The 22,806-nt window shown below is 38.7% G+C and overlaps 2 protein-coding genes across 6 annotated transcripts; both read right to left on the reverse strand.

The window, feature by feature from the left end:
* Positions 1 to 231: 231 nt before the first annotated feature.
* On the reverse strand, positions 232 to 3,910 carry erh (ERH mRNA splicing and mitosis factor). The gene is made up of 4 exons (XM_012867432.3): positions 3,769 to 3,910; positions 3,192 to 3,279; positions 1,002 to 1,122; positions 232 to 908 (listed from the first exon to the last, which is right to left on the reverse strand). The coding sequence occupies exons 1-4, from the start codon at positions 3,769 to 3,771 to the stop codon at positions 806 to 808; spliced, it is 315 nt and encodes a 104-aa protein (XP_012722886.1). The 5' UTR covers positions 3,772 to 3,910; the 3' UTR covers positions 232 to 805.
* A 3,180-nt stretch (positions 3,911 to 7,090) lies between these two features.
* Positions 7,091 to 19,137, reverse strand: LOC105929467 (papilin). 5 transcript variants are annotated; one of them, XM_021318847.2, is made up of 19 exons: positions 19,048 to 19,137; positions 18,772 to 18,848; positions 17,723 to 17,832; positions 17,542 to 17,602; positions 17,334 to 17,436; positions 16,955 to 17,085; positions 16,455 to 16,775; positions 14,766 to 14,942; positions 14,522 to 14,672; positions 14,362 to 14,439; positions 13,216 to 13,321; positions 13,045 to 13,123; positions 10,773 to 11,009; positions 9,513 to 9,689; positions 9,271 to 9,421; positions 9,113 to 9,190; positions 8,642 to 8,798; positions 8,464 to 8,542; positions 7,091 to 7,783 (listed from the first exon to the last, which is right to left on the reverse strand). In XM_021318847.2, exons 2-19 carry the CDS (start codon positions 18,823 to 18,825, stop codon positions 7,481 to 7,483), a joined length of 2,553 nt encoding a protein of 850 aa, XP_021174522.2. In that variant the 5' UTR covers positions 18,826 to 18,848; positions 19,048 to 19,137; the 3' UTR covers positions 7,091 to 7,480. The 5 variants fall into 5 exon arrangements, with proteins under 5 accessions (XP_021174522.2, XP_021174517.2, XP_021174518.2 ...); XM_021318842.2 differs by having other exon boundaries at positions 7,091 to 7,786; XM_021318843.2 differs by having other exon boundaries at positions 7,091 to 7,786; positions 18,772 to 18,838; positions 19,048 to 19,121.
* Between the last annotated feature and the right edge of the window lie 3,669 nt (positions 19,138 to 22,806).

Genomic DNA, 22,806 nt, shown 5'->3' on the forward strand with positions numbered 1-22,806 from the left:
CAATCTTGATTTGAACCATCATTCTGCATACATTAAAGGAATACAGTTATGTCTAAATTAAAATGTTTAATTTGAATGTAAAAGTTTGCTGATTAACAAAGTGTAATAGTTAATACTATCTAGCTATAATAGCAATTTAGACATGATTCCTTCATTCCACTTCCATCACAACACATTTAAAAAAAGAAATGCGTGGTATGATACCAATTGTATACTCAATAATGGACAAAAGTCAGAAAACAAGTTTATTTTATTTAACTCAAAAGATGATAGAAGACATTAGAAAGTCTGAAATTAACAAAATTAAAAGTTACAAAAACAGTTTCCCACCATAATTACTGGTTTTATGGTAGTAAAAGAAATGAAATGACAAAGAATTACCTTATGAATATTTTCACTTCACTCTAATTTAAAGACAACTCAGCTACATTTATAGCCGGCAGTAAATGCAGAAAAAAAAAAAAAAAAAAAAAAAATCCAACCGTAACGTAAAACACTTCTGAAGGCAAATACTGCAGAGAGAACATCTTTGCAGCCATTAGCCCAATTATCAGTGTGTAATAAATTGGAAATGCATGTAAAACCAATAGACATAACAAAATTTCAATATAAAGCCCCAAATTTTTTTCCACCCCACCACATTTTCCAATGTATGCATTATTTAAAATGAACCCTTCCCTTGCCAGCCTGAGAGTGTTGTACTTGTAGACATATCTGAAGGAGTCTGCAATAAACGAGCAGTTTTAAATCCTTCCAGGTGCATGTAAAAGGACAACACGGCTAACGCGGCAAAGTAAACGTGCCTTTACTTTGCCGCTTCCTGAGCCTGACGCCGCAGGAGGACATATATCTTCTCTTTAATCCAGTCTTTGTTGTACGGCTGGTATGTCTGTGTGTCGGCTCTATACCTGCATTAAAAACAAAAAATATTTTTATTTAGAGAGAGCGATCAACAGCCTTCAAGAAATTCGCAGGCTGTTTTTATTTTAACGCATCCTTACACAAGACAGCTCAGATCTGCAAGGTCATCAATGAAGTCAAACAGCTGACTAATGTCATAAGTAATGGATGGACTGTTTGGATTCATCCTCTTCAGATGTTCTTCATACATTTTGCAAACACCTGGAAGACAAGGTACAACGGTTTTGAACAACATGAACAGCAAATAAATAAAATACCAAAAGGAAATTCGGGGAAACTGTATTTTCTTTATTTTTTTAAAAAAGGCAAAGCGAATACAACGATCTATTTAAATGCAAAAGGGATTTTACAAGGTTTTGAGTTTGACAACATTGAATTCCTTCAGAGAGAAAAAAAAACATTGTTAATGCTCTGTTTAACTTTAATGCTTTTAAATTAAAATCACAAGCATTGTTTAATAAACTAACATATACTTAATCCAATGAGGACAAAGCCTCATCTTCTAATTCATAAACTGCTAACTCTAACCCATTGTCATTAAATTTGAATACCAATACTAATTCATTTTGGACCACAGGAAATATTTATACAACAATTTGAAAATATACTTACAATCATTTTAAAATATTCCTATATATTCAAGTATTTAAAAATATTGGGAGTAATTATCAGTATGGAGTGCATCAATTGGAGTAAATTTTCCTATATGAAATCAAGCCAAGTGCAGTTAACAGCTCACCAAGCAGACAGTTTGGATTTTGCATAAATCCTTCTCAGACTGAAAAAAAAAGCCTAAAGTAATTTGGACTATATGACAAACAGAAGCATGATGGGGTTGTTTGAATGCCAAAATTAAAATGCGGTCTTAACATTGGTGGACAATCCCCGCCAACCAACGAAACTGCCCGCCGACCTTAAGATCACAGCGTGCAGTAAATAATTAAACGGCTGTATTTCTGCCTCTACATAATCGCTCCTCTATCTTCAGTTCTCTCTGTGTTACGCTTGCAGATATTTGTACTGGCAAATTAAGCACAGAGTCACCAATCTGAACCACACCCGCCAATCACAGATAGGCATTTTTTTTATCCAATCAAGGTATTGCTTGCAAATACCTCACTCAAATGGATGGAGAAAAAAAAAAAAAAAAAAAAAAAAAAAAAAAAAAAAAAAATCACAACCAGCAAATCAAAAGAAAAAACGCAATTTCCAAATCGCAGAGGTCTGCAATTTTTGGCTATGTAACAATTAGGGAATTAGACACGTCCATTAGGTGTCAGCAATATGTTTGAAGTGGGTTTGCCTCCACATGGAAGGGAAAACAGTTGCAGTAGTGGGATAATCTAATTTTATTACTTGTTTTAGAGTTTGTATAATCATACAAAGCATTAAGTACATGTCAATCAGTTTAATACATAGACTTGCTTGTTGGTTGGACTTTGCACTTTATGTTCAACAAGGGTTGATGTCCAATTAAATTAAAAGCTGTTCTCTTGAATAATATTCTGATCAAAAGAAACATTAAAAGTTCATATTTAAAATAGTCCTTGTTTACAAACATCTTTATTTAGAGGCCATTTTTGTTGCTTGTGGTTAATGCAGAGAAAAGTCAAAATTGCAATTTTGGTTGAAATATATCGTAGGCAGAACGCAATCATTACGGCTCCGAGTTTAGATGCTGTGGGTCTTTTAGCAACTAATCCACATGGTGAGGAAACAAATTGATTTGTTGTTTGTATACATTTTAAAACACATGATAAATTAACCTGCAATAAAATAAAAATCGCAATATTAAGAAAGAAAATCACAATTAGATTATTTTCCAAAATCGTTCAGCCCTAATATATATTCTCAGTATTAATTTCCACAAACAGGTTAGCACATTAAACCAATGTTTTTCTTTTATCAAACCCTTATTTATTCAGGTAGTCTCATTGAGGCATCAAGTCTCATTGAAAAGAGAGACCTGTTAGCATATGTTGACAATGGACAAACAGACCATGTTTAATCAGACCAAGTCACTTTTTATTTTTAATATTTAAATTAAAGTATTTTAATACAATTATTAATATTTTTTTGCTTTATAATTTCACCCCTACAGAGACTTGGTGAATAACTTATGTGGGGGGGGGGGGGGGGGGGGGGGGAACTGGAGCTTGCTACAGTTTCTTCATCTTACTTCATTATTTACTAATAAAACATTACATTGTATTAACATTTATATAAATAGTTGATTTTCTAAAGCAGGAAGGGGGAAAAAAAAAACATACCTTCCATGCATTCGTTTACTGACTCGTAGTCTGCATACGTGCGGCCCTCTGGTCTCTTGGTCGGCTGGACAAGCAAAATTGTGTGCGACTAAAAAGTAGAAATTTCAATTTAATACACAATGTAGGAATATGACACATACGTTATATTTTAAATATATTTTATTCTTCACTACACCTACGTATATATTTTAATTTTCACTATATACACACACACACACACACACACACACATATATATATAACAGCCTCTGTCATTTTCAAACGTTATAATTATAGACCATTGTTGGGTAGGCAAACGCCGTGACTTCTGATAATAACCTACAATATATCGTAGAAATAGGCCAAACACCAATCCAACAGATGCAACATGAGATGATGGGTATCAAATAATAGGCCAAGTTTAAACCTAAATAAATCTTGCTACTACAAAAAAAAAAAAAAAGCAGAATTGACATCTAAGAACCAGTAGCAACTGTTAGCCTCGCAGCTTGCTAGCTTAGCAATAACAGAATAACTAGTAGTGTCGCCTAACATGAGTAATTCTTACATTTCAAACTCCAGCACAAACAACACTCACCATATCTGCATTCACTACAGACCCTCTGGGTTTACGGTGGGGGCAAAATAGAAAAAACGAATCGTTTTTATTCGGTTTTCAGCTCACCCCGCAAGAGAGTGATTCTAGAAAAAACACTGAAGGGAAATGACGCAAACGTGTTTCCGGTTTTATGCCAACACGCCTTCAACATAAAACTAATGGCTTCAAAATAAAAGTCCCTACTCTAAAGTCAAATGAACTGGGGTCTCATTTATAACACTTTGCGTGGAATCCATACTAAAAGTGTACGCACGCCAAGAAAAAGAAGATGGCGTACGCCAAAAAATATTAATATTTTTTTAAAACCATGCGCACAAGCACGCAACTTTCCTTTATGGATCACCCCTACTTGAATGTTTGCATACCAGGTTCCCTCATGTTCAGCCCTTGGTTGATGAAAATCACCTCATGAAAGTTAATGTATGTTTAAAATGGGTAATCTGATCGTTTTTTTTTTCATCATGGAGAAAAGGCAAAGAAAAGTTCAGAGAGTGTGTAAATCAGAGGTAAAGCACATATGCTGCCCAGATTAAAATAATTTGTTAATAAAAGTGTTAAAATAATGCTTTTAAAAAGAAAAGTAAACAACAGTGTTGAAATTCCCCTGTGACTGACATTCAGAGGTGGGAGGAAGACCAGGTGAAATGAGTGGTTTCCCCCACGATTATATATTAAAAACAAGTAAAGAAAAACTGCAAAAAGCATTTTAGGGAGTCGATGGGCGCTGAGCGTAGGGTGTGAGCGGTGAGTGCACCTCATTTGCGCTCTGGGGGTTGGAGAGCTTCCTTTCCGCATCTGGAGGCGGGTGTAACCACCTTCCCCTGTAGGTTATAGCAGAACGCAGAACGTCAAAAGTGGGATATTGGCCACTCATTACTGGCCAGGAAATATTCGGTCCCCTCAATTCTCGTGGATGCCAATGCATCTACCTAGCAGCATTACGCACGAGTGCATTTGAGTGTCTACAGCAATTAAAGTCATTGCCTCACACATTTTCTAAATAATCTGTTAATTTCTGGTATACCTCATCCTGGTGATCATTGGAGAGAGCAATGTGATGGTAGAAAACCCGTCGTTTATTTATTTTGTATTAATACATAACCTCACTGTATTCGTTTATAATATTCGCTATAACATTATAGCGTGACATTTGTGTCAATAATCTTCTAGCATAGGTGATTCTGAGTGGTGGAAGTGGGGCCCCCAAATCAAATTATGCTTAGGGCCCCCAAGAGGCTCGGGCCGGCACTGAATGTCCTGTATGTATAACACCGCAAGAATGAATAACACCGCAGATTTTAATGCTTATGATCAGGATGATCTATAATTGAAGTCTGCAATGGAGTGAAATTGAACATCTAAGAGGAATCTTCATGCAGTCTGGCTGCAATTCATCACTTCACCATCTGCGTCGCCAATGTCTCCGGTCTCATAAATTAACGTACGCCTGGGTCAGAGCTGCCGTGAGGACTGTACATTTTCCGTTCAGTATTTTTTTTCTTTTTTTTTATAGATCCCAACTTTTGCGTGGGAAGTGGCGTATGCACGTTTCAGGCCCTGTTTTGTGCGTACGCAAACTTTATAAATGAGACCCCTGGTCTTTTTTTTAACTGCAAAAATAAATTCTGATGTAAAAAGGGAAAAAAAGAAAAATGTAATTAAAAAAGCATGTAGATATTTTCTAAGTCATTGAAACATGTAGCAGCAAGCTGTAGATAGTGCTTCCATCATGGACACAATCATATGAGTTATAATAATGTGCTATAATAATGTGCATTATGCATTACTACGGCTCGTAATAATGCACCAGAAAAGTATTTTTCAGTCTTAAATATTTCTCTTCAAAGTAATGTGTTGCTAATATTATTTCTGACCCAAAATCCAGTTCTTACATTTTTTTCTGAATTAGAATATTTCTAAGGATTGTTTAGAAGCAAAAGAAAAAAAAGGTTAGAACTTACAAATGAGAAAAGCCACAACTACTATAAAAAGTAAGACATTTACTGCAAAATCAGCCTAAATCATTCCCATTTGTCACCTGGGATGGAAGTGTTGTGCAATCAAGCCATGAGGAATAAAATCAAACAAATGTTTAAAGCCACTGAAATGGGAGATAAATAACTTAAAACAGAAGTAACATTCCATATAAACAATTGGTCGTCTCCATCAACCATGTATTAGACATGTTTTTCTCCTTTCAGATCTAGAGGTACAGTACGGAACTACTTAAGTGCAGTGTTAAAGGGGAAAATTATAAATAGTTTCTCACGGTTGGAATGATCTTTCTAGAAGGGTTAAAAAAATACCCTAATGCCACAATTCTCATGAGAGGAGATTTCAACTCTGTCCTTGATTGTAATCTTGATGAAGGGCCTGTTGATAGTCCAAATGCTTTAAACCCGATTATCAAATCCTTTGTGGAAACATTTCCTCGATATTTGGAGGGCTGAACATCCACATGACTATGTATTTACCTGGAGTAATAAATCAAAATCCACAATCTAGCATAGACTTCTGGCTAATCTCAGATTTGGTAAACAAGGAAGTTGTTACTGTTGATACTCTTCCTGCCCCCCTTACAGACCATGAAGCTATTGAACTAATTATCAGATTTTCAGACAATAGACAGTCTTTTAATTTCCCTTCATACTGGAAATTGAACAACTCCTTACAAAATTACAAAGAGGTCTCTACAAAGATAAAAAAAAAAATCAGATTACATTTTTCTGGCATAAAGCAGAGTTTGATCATCTTTATGGTTCAAATTGGGAACTTTTTAAATTCAAATCTGGTAAATTCCTGCGACAATTTAGATGTAACAAAGTCAAAGCTAATAGAGCAGAAGAAACCAAAATTCTATGAAGGATATCTGAGCTTTCTCAATTTAATACCTCTAGTTTAAATTACTTGGAAAGGCACGAATAAACTGAGTTACAAATTAAATTGGATATTTTTTACATTAACAAAAGTAAAGTAGCTTTTGTCAGATCAAGGTGAAAGTGGCTAGAAAAGGGAAAACAGAACACCCGTTACTTTTTTAACCTAGAAAAACATAATGCTACCAATAACTCTATTGCCAGACTAAAGATTAACAACTTTATTATGGATAACCTACATGATGTAGCTAAATAAAGTAGTTCATTTTATGAAACTCCAAATTCTGCCAATCTTCAGTTGATGCCATATTAATCAATTTAACAAAAATCATAGTTCAGAGTTTAAAACGCATGTGTTTGACCCCTTCAAAAAATTTCTCAATCACAGACTGCATGAACACACGAACACAGTTAAATAACGACAATTGCAAGGTTACCAGGTAAACTCTTTATTGACTGGGCCTGTAAGATGTTTTAATGTTAATCTGAATGAACCAATCAAAAATAATGGACACAACATAGATTTGTGAAAGAAAACAATCAAATGTAAAATCAGATCAAAGATTTGTAACTATGTCATTTGATTAAAAAAAAAACTATTATCTTCCTGTCTTAAGTTGATTTGACGCAGAGAATGAGACTAGGTGACATTGGAGAGTCACCTAGAGTATCGGTAGCTAAAGAAAGTTCTAAAGGCTTCAAGAAGCATTTTCATCTGAAAATAATGTAATCATGAGAGATATTGTTTTGAAACATTTTGCAGTGATTTCCAATTTCTCTGAATACTAATCTGTGAGTAACAGTAACCCTTTCTTTTATCCTGTATGCTGAAGACGTGAGCGCTGAGCCCTTGCCCTTGCAACGCTACCAAGTGACCCTCTTCTGGACGTTCCCCTGGCAGGTGCAGGCTCCCTTGCTGCGCCGCTGCACTCTCTCTTGCAAGCTTCCATTGACCTGAAGTTATTGGCATTGCCGTGGCAGCCTCCATACCAGAACTCCTTGCATTTGCCAGTGCTGTAGTCAAATGTAAAGCGAACAATCCACGTGTCACAAGGACCCTCGTCCTGGGGAAGGAGGCACACATTCCCGCTGGGTGGATCGACAGGGCGAGATGGACGCTGCTGTTCAGAGAAGGGGGAAAAAACAATAAAGGTTAGACCCAGAGTTGGGAAGTAGGAAGTAGCTTGCACATCTTGACATGATTTAATACCTCACACGTTTAATGTCTTATAGAAGGTGTCACATGTGCAGTTTATGCATATAGATTACATCTAATTACAGCCCCACATAAAAGCAGGCCATTAAGAGGAACCAGGGCAGACTGGGATGGAAAGATGGAATTTTTCCATCCATATTATGAAAACTTTACATTTATTTTCTCTCTATTCAGAGTGAAGTGAAACTTCTCTATTATTTAGATTAATTACACAAATTAATATTTCAAGACTTTATTTATTGTAACCTTGATGATAATGGCTTTCAAATAATAAAACAAAAATTGTCTAAGAAAATTAGAATATTACATTAGATCAATAATTTTAAATAGCAATGTCGGGCTTCTTAAAGTATGTTAATTTCTTTGGTTTGGGTCTCCTTTTGCGTGAATTGCTGGACCAATATGGCGTGTCATGGAGGTCATCAGCCTGTGGCACTGCGTGTATTTAGAGTAATTTGCTTGTGAGTCCAGTACAGAAATAAACAGCTGGGGCAAAACAGCTGTGAAAAATGGTGCCGACTGCTTTATGCTTTGTGAATTTCCCCTTTCTGTGTAAAGGTAGCCCAAAAGTTTGCTTCCTACCTCAGTTGTCTGAAACTCAGGACATCCGGCCCTTCCAGCTCCTGGAGCTGGAGTCACTCCATCCAAGCAACAGCCATACCTAAGAGCAGTTTTTCTGTTAGAGAACGATCCAGCGGAACGATCGTTCCGCTGGATTTCATTCACTGGTTTCAAAGATCAGAGAAAGACATCCGGTTACCTGCTCTGAGCACAGTCATGCTGTGGGCAGCCCTGGTACCTGGGTCCAGTCGCAGAGGTATGGCCATCAGGACAGCAGCCGTATAACGACTGCGAGCAGTGAGGACCATACACAGGAGGGTAGGGATCCCGCTCACTGTATGTATCCGGCCTTGAAACTAAAGCAAGAAAACATGAGATCAAGCACAACTTTAAGGTACTTGTTGTAAACCCATTAAAATGCTGTAGACTGTAATCTTTTGCTATAGTTTCATGGGTATTTGTGCAGTATACTATCAATCTGAAGTTTCACAACAAAGTAGGCCAGAAATGGCAGCGGCTTTCTGTTCTTGTATTAAATTTTAGAAGACCAGATAATCTAATAGGAGACAGTATTCAGTCTAGTTTTTCCAGGTGAATCTTACAATTTTGCACAAGGAATAATCGTGTACTATGTGATATTTTCATAAAGCATATATTCCACTCTATATACCTGAAGGATCTCCTGGAACATGTGGCACAAATGTTCTCGGGCTTCCTCCAGCCCCTGGATTTTGAACACTTGGAACCACTGTAAAAATAAATAAAAAAATAAAAAATAGCAACAGAAACTAAACCAAAACGGAAGATCTCAGAAGATTCTTTTCCCACTTTGCACTCCTGGACAGGGTTGCGTGTTGCATGACTCCACGGCAAGAGGCCTGCTAGCTGCTCCACATCGTTCCTCCAGATAGGGGTTGAGATCTGAATCGAAGCAGCCGACCTTCCTCTCCCTCACGCCGCCTCCGCAGCTTCTGGTGCACTGCAGGGTCAAGAGAGACGGAGGAGGAAGAGACGGAGATACAGTAGCGGCAGCAATAACGATAGTGGCGAAATACTTTGTCTTAACCTACAAGTCCAAATTCGGTCACGTGCCAAGTGATGTGCGTGTGACAAGCAGGTCGGCGGCAGGTCTGGACAGATGCGGGTCGGGCCAGTCCTCTGCAGGCGTGGTCGGCCAGGCGTTCCCCTCTCGCTCCCACACAGACCACCTCTCTCGTCTGCTGCCCTTCCCCACAGGTCACTGAACACTGACAAAGGCACAAGCACATCCTAGTCATGTAAATCTGTTGATCTTCTGCTGCCAGATTGTTTAGGATGGTTGCAGTGTAAGGCCTGTAAATACTTTTATAACCAGTGACTGTTCTTATGACTTGTGAGGCATGGAAAATATACACTTCTTTGAAAATTGTCTCATTTGAAATAAATAGAAGACTCCAGTGACGTGCAATCAGGGGAGGCAAGTGAGGATAGGCTTCACTTGTCATCATGGAAAGAAAGAAAATATATAACGAAAACTGTGTGTTTTTCGTGTGTTGCTGGGCGATCATAAAAGCCAAAGAACGGGTTGTAGGTGAGGCCTCCAGGCAGGGGGCGCTCGTGATCCCCAAATTGTAGAGTCAAAGCAAGTTATGGAGGTATTATTAGCGAGTTTTGATATACAAGTAAAGCACTAAAAAGACTTAAAACATACAGCTGGAACGGGATTGATCAAGGAAGGCTTTCCTCCCTGGCAGTGAGCTCCACTGAGATTGAGAGAGTTTTAAAACTGAAGAAGATAAAGAGAACTTTTACCGGAAAAAGACAATTTTTTTTTTCAAAAAGAGCGCAGCTGGACTTAATTTATAAGTAGAGGTAAGACAGCGATAATTACTTATGTTTTGTTTTTGTAATGAAATGTGCATAGTGTGGGTTATAGTTTTTAAATGTGTTACAAATGCACAAATCGATCATAACTCATAAACTGTTACCAATCAAATGACAAATAATTTAGTTTTATCTATTTTTTTAACAAAGAATCAAACATTTAATGTCTCTTGGTTAATTGATTTGGCTCAATCAGTCTCCTTCAGCACTTTGCAATGAGTCTACTCTGTAGTGTATGTATTTGTAAACCTGACTGACGTCAGTGCCTCAACAGCTATGAACCCTACCGCGCGTCACTGGAAGACTCCTAAAAGGATCTGAACAAACAGTATTCTAGTTGGACCAGAGTGACTCAAGGAGTTTTGCTTTGTAAAAGAGCATTGCTTCATGTCTCAGTTTTATGTTTAGTTCAGGGTGTTCGTGCACCAATCTGTGCCATAAACCATAAAATGGAGAAAGATACAAACCACGCTGAAGCTGGAGACGCTGTACTCTGCAGCAGCACACGGGTGCATGTTGCAAGCCTGCTGACTCTGTGGCCTCTGCAGACGCTGGGCGACGCAGTAAGACTCGTCCACCACTCTGGGGTTCGATGGTTCCTGAACCAAACAGTCCACGCTGCGGTACTGCATGCCTCCGTCGCAGGTGGCAGAGCACTCCCCGTAGACTCCGGCCCGATAGATGTAGGTGAGCGTCTCTCTTGGCTGGGGGGACACCAGCAACGGGAGATTGGAAACAAAACTATTTGCATTACTATTTCAAAGTTAGGTTTACACTGTGGGACAAGAAACACACAATACCAGTAAATGGTATGACATGATGAAACGAGGGACTCATGTGCAGTAGGCCAAAAAAATACTCCATATTAACTCTTTCATGCATGAAATCGGATAATCTCACGCTTAATTATGTTTCTATGCACCTTTAATCAACATTAGGCATGAAAAAATGCTCTATGTTCTTTACAAAGAGCTTTTCACATGCCCACCTCTGGGCAACTTCAGCCTGAGAGGACCTAGTCATGTCGTATGATTTTTACACATTTCTATGGCAGTAACTCACTCTGGTTGCATACAAAGGCTTTCCAACTAAATTATCGTAAGGTGTCACTTTGCTGCGAAGCATTGCAGGACGGTCTACTGACTCTTAAAGAAGCTGTGTCATTTAGCCTTTTGATACTGCTGCGGTGCCACCGGCAGATGGCACAACAGTATTTAAGTCTGCTAATCTCACCTGGTGCAAAGTTCATTTCAGGCTAAAGGATGACAGCTTGGTTTATATTGTTGCATTTGAAGATGAGTATCCGTTTTATTTTTTTGTGTGTTTTCACATTATGATCAAAACACGTGACCAGGGCCCTTTAAGAACCTCAATGATTTTATCTACTGAGCAAAAACTATATAATAATATAAAACATACTGGTGTTAAACTGATATGCCACACATTCTTCCATTTTCTGGTTTTGTTTAGTGTAATGAATAAAAAATGAACCATGTCCCCGCCTTTGCTTTCTACATCCTGTCACCTTCGCCCCTCATATTTTTTTACAGCAATATTTGTGAAACAATTCAATTCAATTAAATTTTATTTATGTAGCACCAATTTGTGAAACATGTCATCTCAAGGCACTTTCCAAAGTCAAATTCAATCAGATTATACAGATTGGGTCAGATTATACAGATTGGTCAAAACAATTCCTATGTAAAGAAACCCAGTTGATTGCATCAAAGTCTTGACAAGCAGCATTCACTCCTGGAGAAGCGTAGATGCACAGGGAGCGTCGTCTGCATTGTCCATGGCTTTGCAGCAATCCCTCATACCGCAAACATGGTGCGACAGTGGAAAGAAAAACTCCCCTTTAACGGGAAGGAAAAACCTCCAGCAGAACCAGGCTCAGTGTGAACGGTCATCTGCCTTGAATGACGGGGGGTTAGAGAAGAACCAGTTAAGTTCATTGCACTAAATAGAAAATATATGAGTCACCAGTCAGCCCACCTGATATGGAAACAATCTGTCATTACAAAGGATAAAAACAGAGACAATGCTGCCACACTGAAATGTGTTCTTTCTAAGCATCCAGAGAACTGATATTTTTTAGATATACATTTTTTTACCCATGAAATCTGTTAGATGTCAAATCTTCTGCTACTTATCTACCACACCATCCTCAGCTGCAGCTTCACTCAATCTAGCATATCCCACTGCTTACTTTCCTGAGAGTCATTGATAGGGTCTAACACTATTGCCCATCACCCTGCTGTGTCAGGTACTGTATGTTGAACTTCTAACATGAAACCAAGACAACTGTAACTCACAAAATAATCTCCAAAAGAAATTTATTTGGGCTCAAAAAAAGTTAAAGGAAAACATTTTGTCAGTCTTTTTTTTTTTTTTACAGCTAAAACTATTAGGAATTTCAGTTCAAATATGGCCAGTGATGCACAATGTTCACCTTACTGAACACACGATTAACAGAAATTTACTCTGAACTTGATTTGAAATTTTATAAATAAAAATAAGTCATCAAGGTTTAATTGGGATTGCTGTGATTGTACGAGCTCTACTTGAAGACGTTTATTGTGAATTTATGCTTGTAGACAGGTAGGTGGCAGTGTATGGCCTGATGTGCTGAAGTCTAGTGAAGTGACCTATGAGCAATTATACCATCAACACCCTCACAGAAATGCAAGAAAACTAAGATTTCAAGATCCAAGCACATCCACCGAATGTGAGTCCTACCCCAGGTGGTTGGTAGTCAGGACATCCAGCCATACCGAACCCTCGAGCTGCTGTCACGCCATCTGAGCAACAGCCAAATCTGAGAACGAGAAAGATTTAACTGTGACAAAAAAAAACCCTTACTTTAGGTCAAACACTGGTTTAAAAGACAGAATCCAGGGAGGACATTACCTGCTGCGAACGCAGTCATCTTGTGTGCAGCCCTGGTTCCTGGGTCCAGTTGCAGGTGTATGGCCGTCAGCGCAGCATCCGTATAATGTCTGCGCACAAGGATGACCTAACACACGAGGTTAGGACACCAATGTCACTGAATGTTTCTATTCTTAAGGCCAAAGAAAATGATCAGTATGGGGCATACAAAAAAACTAAAAAAACGTTTGCATAACAGCTTTCTACATGAAGTAGAAATGGAGGGGCAAAAATCATTTACTATCAAATAAGAACTATATTCTTACTGAAACATTTGATATCAGCCATAGTTTTTAGAAATATGACTGTGAGCCAGAGTTTGCTTGGGGCATAAGCAAACTAAGGTGCTGTCTGCCCCCAACAATATTTGACCTCTCACACACAAGGATTTTAAAAGCTTTCAGTTTATACTGATATATCTGATGTTCTTTTAAATTTACTTAGAAGTTTATGAATAAAAAAATATAGCAAAATTAAAATTCTTCAAAGATGTTCTCGTGTATAAAAGTAGTAACAAAAATAATAGTTGCATTCATATAAAGAAAACAATCTTAATAGTTATTTTTAATTGACATAATACAATATCAGTAGGTCAGGATGTGTTATTAATAAATTATTGCCTGCTACCGCTGCTATCTATTTAGTTAATAATGTGAAGTGGATAATAAACTAACTGTGACTTACAAGTGAATCATGAAATTTAGGATAGTTAATTACACTTAAAAAATGTCAAACTTGGACAATTTAAAAGAGATACGGTTCATGCTCTGGGGCCCGGCGGTGAATAGGTTTAACTGGAAGTGGTTCCCAAAATTAAACTCTGCATAGGGGCCTTTACGATCTTGGCTGGCTCTGTTGTGACCAGTAAGAAACTAAAAAAAAGGGGGATTTCTATTTGTTTTTCAGATAGAACTTGAGCCAATCACAGGCAAGAAGTCATAGACAATTTTTGTTGTCTAACAATTATACATTCGGCTGATACCTGACAGGCTGAAAGGAATTGGCTGCACATTAGTTTTACACCTTCTTAATGCACTTTTCCTGCATTTTTAGCTGGACATACTGATAATTTAGTACTTTTACATGCAGACTAGAAGAAGAAGAGAAAGAAAATACAACTTAACAAACCTGACGGTTCCCCTGGAACATGGGGCACAAACCTTATGGGACTTCTACCTGGCCCTGAGTCCTGAATGCTTGGAACCACTAGACAGAAAGGAGGCTATAATGGCTGAAGAACACAAATATTCAAACCAAATCATATATCCACACTCAATATTTAACTCACTTTGTGCTCTATGACAAGGCTGTGAATTGCAGGTTTCAGCAGATGTGGGCCTGCTATCCAATCCGCATTGATCCTCAGGGAAGGGATTCAGATCCGTATCAAAACAACCAATCTTCCTCTCTCTCACGCCACCGCCACAGCTTCTAGAGCACTGCAGATTTGAGAGGAGTTGTCAGTGCTGAGATGCTCACACTGATGGCGCAGCGGTTTTATTGCATTCACAGAGACTTTTCTCTGAACTTACAAGTCCAAAGTCAGTGACATGCCAGGAGACGCGCTGGTGACATGCAGGTCGGCGGCAGGTCTGGACAGAAGCGGGTCGGGTCAGTCCCCTGCAGGCGTGGTCAGGCAGGTGTTCCCCTCTCGCTCCCACACAGACCACCTCCCTCGTCTGCTGCCCTTCCCCACAGGTCACTGAACACTGAGAAAGGCAATCACAGATTCAGATCATCAATCAGTTCAACCGTGTTATGACCAAATATATTTACAGATTAGCCAAAGCTTTAATCCGCAAGCATTTCATGTTTGCTTTTTTTGTTGTTTCTTTTTTTTTTTTATAAATAAGGATGATTTCTGTCAACTTTACTCAGAAGTTATTGAAATAGTGAATAATCCATCTGTGAGTAAATGAATATGAGTATAAATATAACTAATCTATAAATGCATTTGGTGGGTTTTCTATGCTCAGGTGAGACAACTACGTATGCACTCAACAAACATGGCTTTTGTAGAAGAGTAATAAAAAGAACGACATTATTGAAAGAAAAATCTTTGATACGATCCAGTTTGCCTCAAAGCTTTCTGATGTAAATGCAAAATGGTATTGAGGGGCAGATAACTCCAATAACTCCACATAACAGCCATGATGAAACATAGTGGTTGCAGCATCATGATGGTGGAATGTTTTTTTTTTTTTTTTTTATCTTCAACAGGGACAGGGAAGCTGGTCAGAGCAGGGTTAGCTTAGAAGAAAACTGTGAGAGGCTGAAAAAGACTAAAACCGGGATGGAGGATGAGCAAAGCTTGCAGACAAATAGCTCAAAAGACTTGCAGCAAAAGCTGGCTCTAAATTCAAAGAATTCACTCACAGGGCTTGAATGCAATGCCACCCAACTCTTTCCAGATTTTCATTTATTCAAATGGTATAAATATTTTTATAAGGCACCGTAAATGAAAATAAATCAAAGACTGCCCTTCCCAAAATGGCGTGCAATATGCTGGTGAAGATTCTCAGTCATCCAGATCAAGGTCATTCCAAAAAAGTAAAAAAAAAAAAAAAAAAAAAAGGCATTTTTTCTAGTGGGTTTTTTTTTCCACCTTAAGGACAAAGGACACTCTTTTGAGGACCAAATTGTTCACATTTTGGACAAAGAAGACAGATGGTTTGATAGGGGTGTAAAGGAAGCCATCTACATTAAGAGAGAAAAAAACAACCTTAAACATAAGAGGACAACTTAGGTTCCATCTCTCAAAAACTTACAACACAGCTATAGGGTTGATTCCTTCAAATTCACCTCAATCCTCACTTCCATACAATGAGCAAAACATCGCTCTGGTAAGCCAGGCCAATAACGACCCTAACAACTCCTCATTGCAGAGGCGTGGACCAGTTTCGGTTTAATTTGCAGGCCAACAGTGACCTTAACGACTCCCCATTAATAAGAGGTGGACCTGTTTCGGTTTGCATGTCATCTAAGCCATTACAAGGCCTTTGTTGGGCTGCTCCAGACATTTTGAATTGAGAAAGCTTTCTGGATAAGAAGCGAAACGTCTTCAAACTTTGAAAAAAAGTCCAGTTGTTATTTATTTATTTATTTTTTACTTTTTTGGAAAGTCAAAGACTGGCAATAAAACGTAAAAAAAAATTGCATAATGTTAATCTTCTTCTAACCAGTACAACTCTCTTGAAATGCCCACACTGTAAGATACAAACCACGCTGAAGCTGGAGACGCTGTACTCTGCTGCAGCACACGGGTGCATGTTGCACGCCTGCTGACTCTGCGGCTTCTGCAGGCGCTGGGCGACGCAGTAAGACTCGTCCACCACATGAGGGTTCGACGGGTCCTGAACCAAACAGTCCACGCTGCGGTACTGCATGCCTCCATCGCAGGAGGCAGAGCACTCTCCGTAGACCCCGGCCCGGTAGATGTAGGTGCGCGTGTCTCTTGGATGGGGGGCAACAGCGACGGGAGCAGAGGAGTGGACAGAGAAAGTGTCGTTGTCCAAACCCATAAACTCCCCATGGACCAGTAACTGGAAAAGGACAATAGTGTCAGCAATGACCTGGGATGTGACGTCTTCGAGATGGAAAAATAAGGTTTCAGATTTAAAACAATGTTTCTTGTGTGGAGCGATCCAAAAAAAAGGGTACTATTTAAAATGAAGAGTAGTACTTTAAGAATACAGCGTAAATCTTTTGCTTCAGGTCTTACCCGACAGACTCCATCCACACAGATATCGGTGCGCCCCACATAGCATGGAGTCCCATCCACCACTGTGGGCCTGTGGCGGTAGAAGAAGTTTTGTCCTCTTGGTACACAGTTTAGCTCACATGGGTTGGAGGCTGGAATAATAAAGGTATAATCAATAACACCCTGAGTCAGACATTTTCTGCACTTTATTCCTCGAATATTGCGTAATTTTACAAGCTTGTATCCAAGTATTGTGTAGTGCAATACAGATGGAGTTTAAAAAAAGAGAGAAACCCACTACGTGTGTCTTTATTGGGTTAGTGTAAATTACATTTAGCAGAAATGTTTTTTTTCCTTTTGATTGTGGTAATGTGTTTAAAGAGTCTAACAGAGACCGTACCTCCATAATAAGGCACCCATGTGTGACGTTTTCCTTGAAAGTCTATTCTGTCAAATTCCGAACACTGCTCCTCCCTGAAATCTCTCGAACCAACTGGGCAGGCCTGTCATGACAAAAAAAAATAAATAAAGAAAAGAAAGCACTGCACGTCTACATATTTTGTATTTTGCTCCTGTGTGCACATTTTTTTTTAACTATTATTAATTACCTGTGTATTACAGGTGAGGAACGATTTGGAGGATCCTACACAGTTGTGGCCACCATCTGTCCTGCAGGAGAGATATTATATTATATTATATTATATTATATTATATTATATTATATTATATTATATTATATTATATTATATTATATTATATTGAGAATCTTCCTGGGAGTGTTTAAATTACCTTGAAGTAATACATCTCCTGGTTCTCATTGACACTCCGGTGCCACAGGTACGGCTGCAGGGGCCATAGGCCCCAAACTCCCCCCAGTAGTCATTCACAGGCTGTGTCAGCTTCCAAAAGAAGTACATAAGTGAAAAATGGAAATGTGGTTACATAGGGGAAAAAAATGTTTTCCTGTGCCACCTCTGAAACACATGCTGCTTTCTCCAACCAAATGCTAGCCACCACAAACCAGTAATTTTTTTGTGAGAGCACAATAGGAGAAAATAGAAGCTGGAGCTTGAAACCACAAACCAACCCCTGTGTGTTACATAATGAATACGTAAGCTCACTTCTTGGCATATAATCACAATCACTTCTGTAATGAGAGCAAAAGCACACTTTACTTATAAAATTCTCATCTGAAGAAATTAGTATTGTTGCTAGAACTGACTGTAAATGTGAGCAGGTCAGAATGGAAAGGAATATCAGTTTAAAATCTGAAATTTAAAATGTACAAAATGTAGACCAACTGGGGGATCTCTGTGTCAACATGACTTGTCTGTGCGGATGGATGGATGGATGGATGGATGGATGGATGGATGGATGGATGGATGGATGGATGGATGGATGGATGGATGGATGGATGGATGGATGGATGGATGGATGGGATTAACAGTTACAAAAAAATCCAGTTTTCTGAAAGTAATGCTTCCTTGAAACCTTGTGATATTTTGTAACCTGAGAAAATGTCAGAAAAGATAACCTAGTAACCTCGTGGCAAAAACTATAATGTTGTAAATACAAAAAATGCCGTAATTCAAAACACATTTTATCTTGCAATTTTATCCAAAATACTTCAAAATGGTAGGCAAATATGCAATAAACAGAAAAGCCACTTTTACTCATTTGTTTAGAAAAGGTTTTGCAGTTTATATATATATATATATATATATATATATATATATATATATAGTTTCTGAATTTACCATAAACTGTATAAATAACCTACTATTGGTCAAAGATGTAGGTTAGTGTACTTTATTTATCATGCCAAAAATGAGACTTACCGTAAAAGCAGGACCAACCAGCTGCAGGATGCAAAGGACTTGCAGGATGTTCATGTTCACCAAAAGCCTTGCATAAACTACTAATGAGAATAGCTGCTAAACAACTCAAATTTCAATGCAAAGAGTCACTTTGAAAGCACACACATAGCGTTTGTTATACTTAGTTCACTTTAATTTATATTGACACGTGGGGGTGAATTATTCGGTGATGCTGAGCAAATGCAACATACGCAAAACATACAGGTGAAAATGTGCTTGAAGTTAGAGCTGCCTTACCTTCTTTAAGGGAATCTCCAGCTGGTAGATCCGCACCACAGAAGACAGTGGATCTACAAGGTGAAATAAAGGCACAGGCGCAGCGATTTCTATCTTCTCATCTGGTCTTCTAGCCAAAACCGCAGCCCAGAAAGTGTCATGTTACAACCATACAGGAAAAACACAGCTTTTCTTTTTTCAGTAAAAAAGCTTTTTTTAGCTTTTGCTTTTAACAGCATCTGTATACAGCATCATAAAAGAACAACTGTTTGCACCCTAATGTAGGCTTGCATTCACTTTAATAGATTCAGTTCATTTAGACACTTGTTTTTAAAATCAAAATGAACACAATATGCAGTTTTCAAATGACTTAATGATTTATAAAGTGAAAAAGAAATGCAGACCCACTTCGCCCTATGTGAAAACATAACTGCACCTCTTGCTAATTCACAATTTACCTGAGATTAATCATATTATTTGGTTTAATATCATTAGCTTCACCCAGTCCTGATTACTGCTTGACCTGCAGAAGGAAGAAATATCTAAAATAGAGCCTTCATGTCCAGCTCATTTTTGGACCAGAGTCCTTGAGAAATACATTTCTTAATCACCTAATCTGGATGGCATTAAACTGGCCTCTGGAAATAAAGTAAAATAAAACAACCTTGGTGTTATTTTTGACCAAGACATGTCATTTACATCCCATGTTAAACAGGTTTCCAGGGATTCCTTTTTTCACCTCCTGAATATCGCCAAATTTAGAAACATTCTGTCCAGGAGCGATGCTGAAAAACTAGTCCATGCATTTGTTACTTCAAGGCTGGACTATTGTAATTCTTTGCTATCAGGAAGTCTACAAAATGCAGTTCAAAGCCTTCAGCTGATTCAAAATGCTGCGAGACTTCTGATGAAAATCAACAAGAGGGATCATATTTCTCCAATTTTAGCTTCCCTTCATTGGCTTCCTGTTAAATCAAGAATAACATTTTAAATTCTCCTTCTAACGTATAAAGCCCATAATAATCAAGGTCCATCATATATCAGAGCTCTGATTACCCCGTATGTTCCTAACACAGCACTTCGCTCTCAGACTGCAGGTCTGCTGGTGGTTCCTAGAGTCTCTAAAAGTAGAATGGGAGGCAGATCCTTTAGCTATCAGGTTCCTCTCCTGTGGAACCAACTCCCAGTTTTGGTCCGTGAGGCAGACACCCTGTCTACTTTTAAGACTAAGGCTTAAAACGTTCCTTTTTGACAAAGTTTATAGTTAGAGTGGCTTAGGTTATCCTGAGCTATCTCTGTAGTTATGCAGCTGGAGGACATCAGGGTCTATTTCTCTCACTTTGCTGAGTTCTCCTGCTGTTCTCCAATTTGCATTGCTTGTTGTCATTTCAGCTTTTCATGTTTTTTTTTCTTCTTCATAGTAGATACACCTGATCTAGCATTTTGGTAACTGTGACATCATCCAGGGAAGACAGATCATCTGCTATGACCATATAACGTAGAACAGATTACTAGATCAATGTGTGCTTCTGTGCTTTTTTGTCTCTCTTATTGTGTCTCTGCTCTGTCTTCTCTAACCCCCAGTCGGTCGAGGCAGATGAACGTTCATACTGAGCCCGGTTCTGCCGAAGTTTTTCCTTCCCGTTAAAGGGGAATTTTCCTCTCCACTGTCGCTTCATGCTTTCTCAGCATGAGGGATTGCTGCAAAACTATGGACAATGCAGACGACTGTCTTTGAGGCTCTACGCTCTTTCATGAGGAGTGAATGCTGCTTGTTAAGACTTGATGCAATTTGCTGGGTTTCCTTAGATAGGAAACTTTTTGACCAATCTGTGTGTATGATTTGATTGAATTTGACTTTGTAAAGTGGCTTGAGTAGACGTGCTGTGAATTGGTGCTATATAAATAAAATTCAATTGAACTGAATGCAGGCTAAAAGAAGAAGTGGCGGGCAGCTTTTCCTCTTTAGGATCTATCTATCTATCTATCTATCTATCTATCTATCTATCTATCTATCTATCTATCTATCTATCTATCTATCTATCTAGATTTGGATAGCTTTTTTCCATTTATGATTGAAATCCTCATTTTAAAACTGCATTTTCATTTTACTCAGGTGGGATCTGAAACATTTACAGTATACAGTATAAGACAGAAGAATCCAAAACCCAATAAATCTGCACAGGGGCAAAAACGTTTTCGCTATGCTGTATGGAGGTGTTTAAACTTTAAAAACATTGCTTTATATTACAAAGCTTTTTATGTGTTTATGCAGAAATGCAGACGTTTAATCTGAATAATGTTCTGCAGGCTGACTGAAACACTTGAACAAGAGCCTAATAGCATGTTTCCATCAAACATTTAATGGTTGCACATGTGTTTGTTGGAGATTGAATACGGCATATTAGAAAACAAATAAAAGACACATCTAAAATAAAAAGTTAAATATAGCCAAAAACATTCCATTGGCTCCCATTGAGTTATTCCTCTACTTTTTTTTTTTCGACAGGCCATTCTGACCGCTGATTGTCCCTGTCACACATCTCATAACCACTAAACACAGTCCACTAAGTCACAGCAGTGGAGCTGGTGGGAGGAAAACATCACTTTTAAGCTTCGGTTAGTTTATTTTAGGAAAAGCCCCACATGGATGCAGTCTGAAGCATATATCAAGGGAAGGCAAAAGACAGCAGCATTCTGGTGTCTTTCTGGCTAAAAACATAAAAGTTTAATCTTAAATCTCCAAAACCTACTATGCATTTTCCATATATATCTATATATCTAAATATCTATGTATAGATATATAGATATATATGTATGCATTACTAAAGTAAAGCATGATAATGCAACTTGACAGGGCTAAAGTTGGCCCTTTACATCAAATGTACATCTGAGTACAAAACAGTTGCAATGATACACAGATTTGCACCATGGAGTTCACAACAAATTCATGACTTATTATTATAGTTAGTTGAAGTTTATTTCTACAACTTTGAATTCATCACATATGGCTTTTCACACATTGTGGTTATCAGATATAGACTTAACATAACAATCTTCACATCAAACAAGCCTTACTTCGTTTGTCAACAGCTCAAAATTGCCTATCACACAGTCAGAGTCCAAACCGCAACCCCACACAGTGCATTTATCCCACAACTCAAAACAAAGTCCACTTTTGGTCTCTCAAAGCTGCCGGCTCAGTTTCTGTGTTTCCTTCTCCTTGGCTTCAAAGGCGCTCTTGGTGCTGAACAGTTCCTCCACCGACTCCACTATGTCCTGCATTTCCCGGGCCATCTCGGCGTAGCTCTCCTTCAGCTCCTCCTGCTGCTGCTTCAGATCCTGCGCTGCCTGCATCAACTCCGAGGCCTGGAAGCTGCACTGGCTCCTGAGGTCTTCCACGTCCGTCAGCAGCATCTCCATGCCCTTCAGCACCTGCTCCAGGCGGTCCGCGGCCCCCTCAAACTCCGGCGTGTCCTGGAACAGGGTGTCGAAGTTGGAGTTGTCCAGGCACCGCAACGTGAATTCGGGCTCCGAAGCTGCCTGCGCCTCTTGTTGGGCCTCTGCCTCTTCCTTCTGATCTGACTCTGCTTGCAGCTCTTTCTCCATCCTCCCGATCCAGTCAGCCGACAGTGCAGTCCGATTTCACAAAAAACGATGTCTGGAAAGAAAAGGAACCATTTAGCTTAAAGGAAATGGAAATTCAAGCAATAAAAAGAGGGAATGACTGATTCTAGGAAAGAAATGTAAGGTGGTAGCTCTACTCTTGCTCCCGTTGAC

Source organism: Fundulus heteroclitus, chromosome 15 (assembly GCF_011125445.2).
Source record: "Fundulus heteroclitus isolate FHET01 chromosome 15, MU-UCD_Fhet_4.1, whole genome shotgun sequence".
Lineage (NCBI taxonomy): Eukaryota > Metazoa > Chordata > Actinopteri > Cyprinodontiformes > Fundulidae > Fundulus > Fundulus heteroclitus.

Bases quoted from the DNA above. Each gene is read 5' to 3' on its own strand.
- LOC105929467 (XM_021318842.2), bottom strand. From the start codon at position 18,825: ATGAACATCCTGCAAGTCCTTTGCATCCTGCAGCTGGTTGGTCCTGCT. The intron at 13,124-13,215 runs GTAATGTCCTCC...TCTCGTTCTCAG, and splicing joins GATGACTGCGTTCGCAGCAG to ATTTGGCTGTTGCTCAGATG. The intron at 9,191-9,270 runs GTGGGAAAAGAA...TTATTTTTACAG, and splicing joins ACCCTGTCCAGGAGTGCAAA to TGGTTCCAAGTGTTCAAAAT.
- erh (XM_012867432.3), bottom strand. The intron at 1,123-3,191 runs GTATGTTTTTTT...CTTGTCTTCCAG, and splicing joins AGTAAACGAATGCATGGAAG to GTGTTTGCAAAATGTATGAA. The intron at 909-1,001 runs GTAAGGATGCGT...TTTTTAATGCAG, and splicing joins GCAGATCTGAGCTGTCTTGT to GTATAGAGCCGACACACAGA.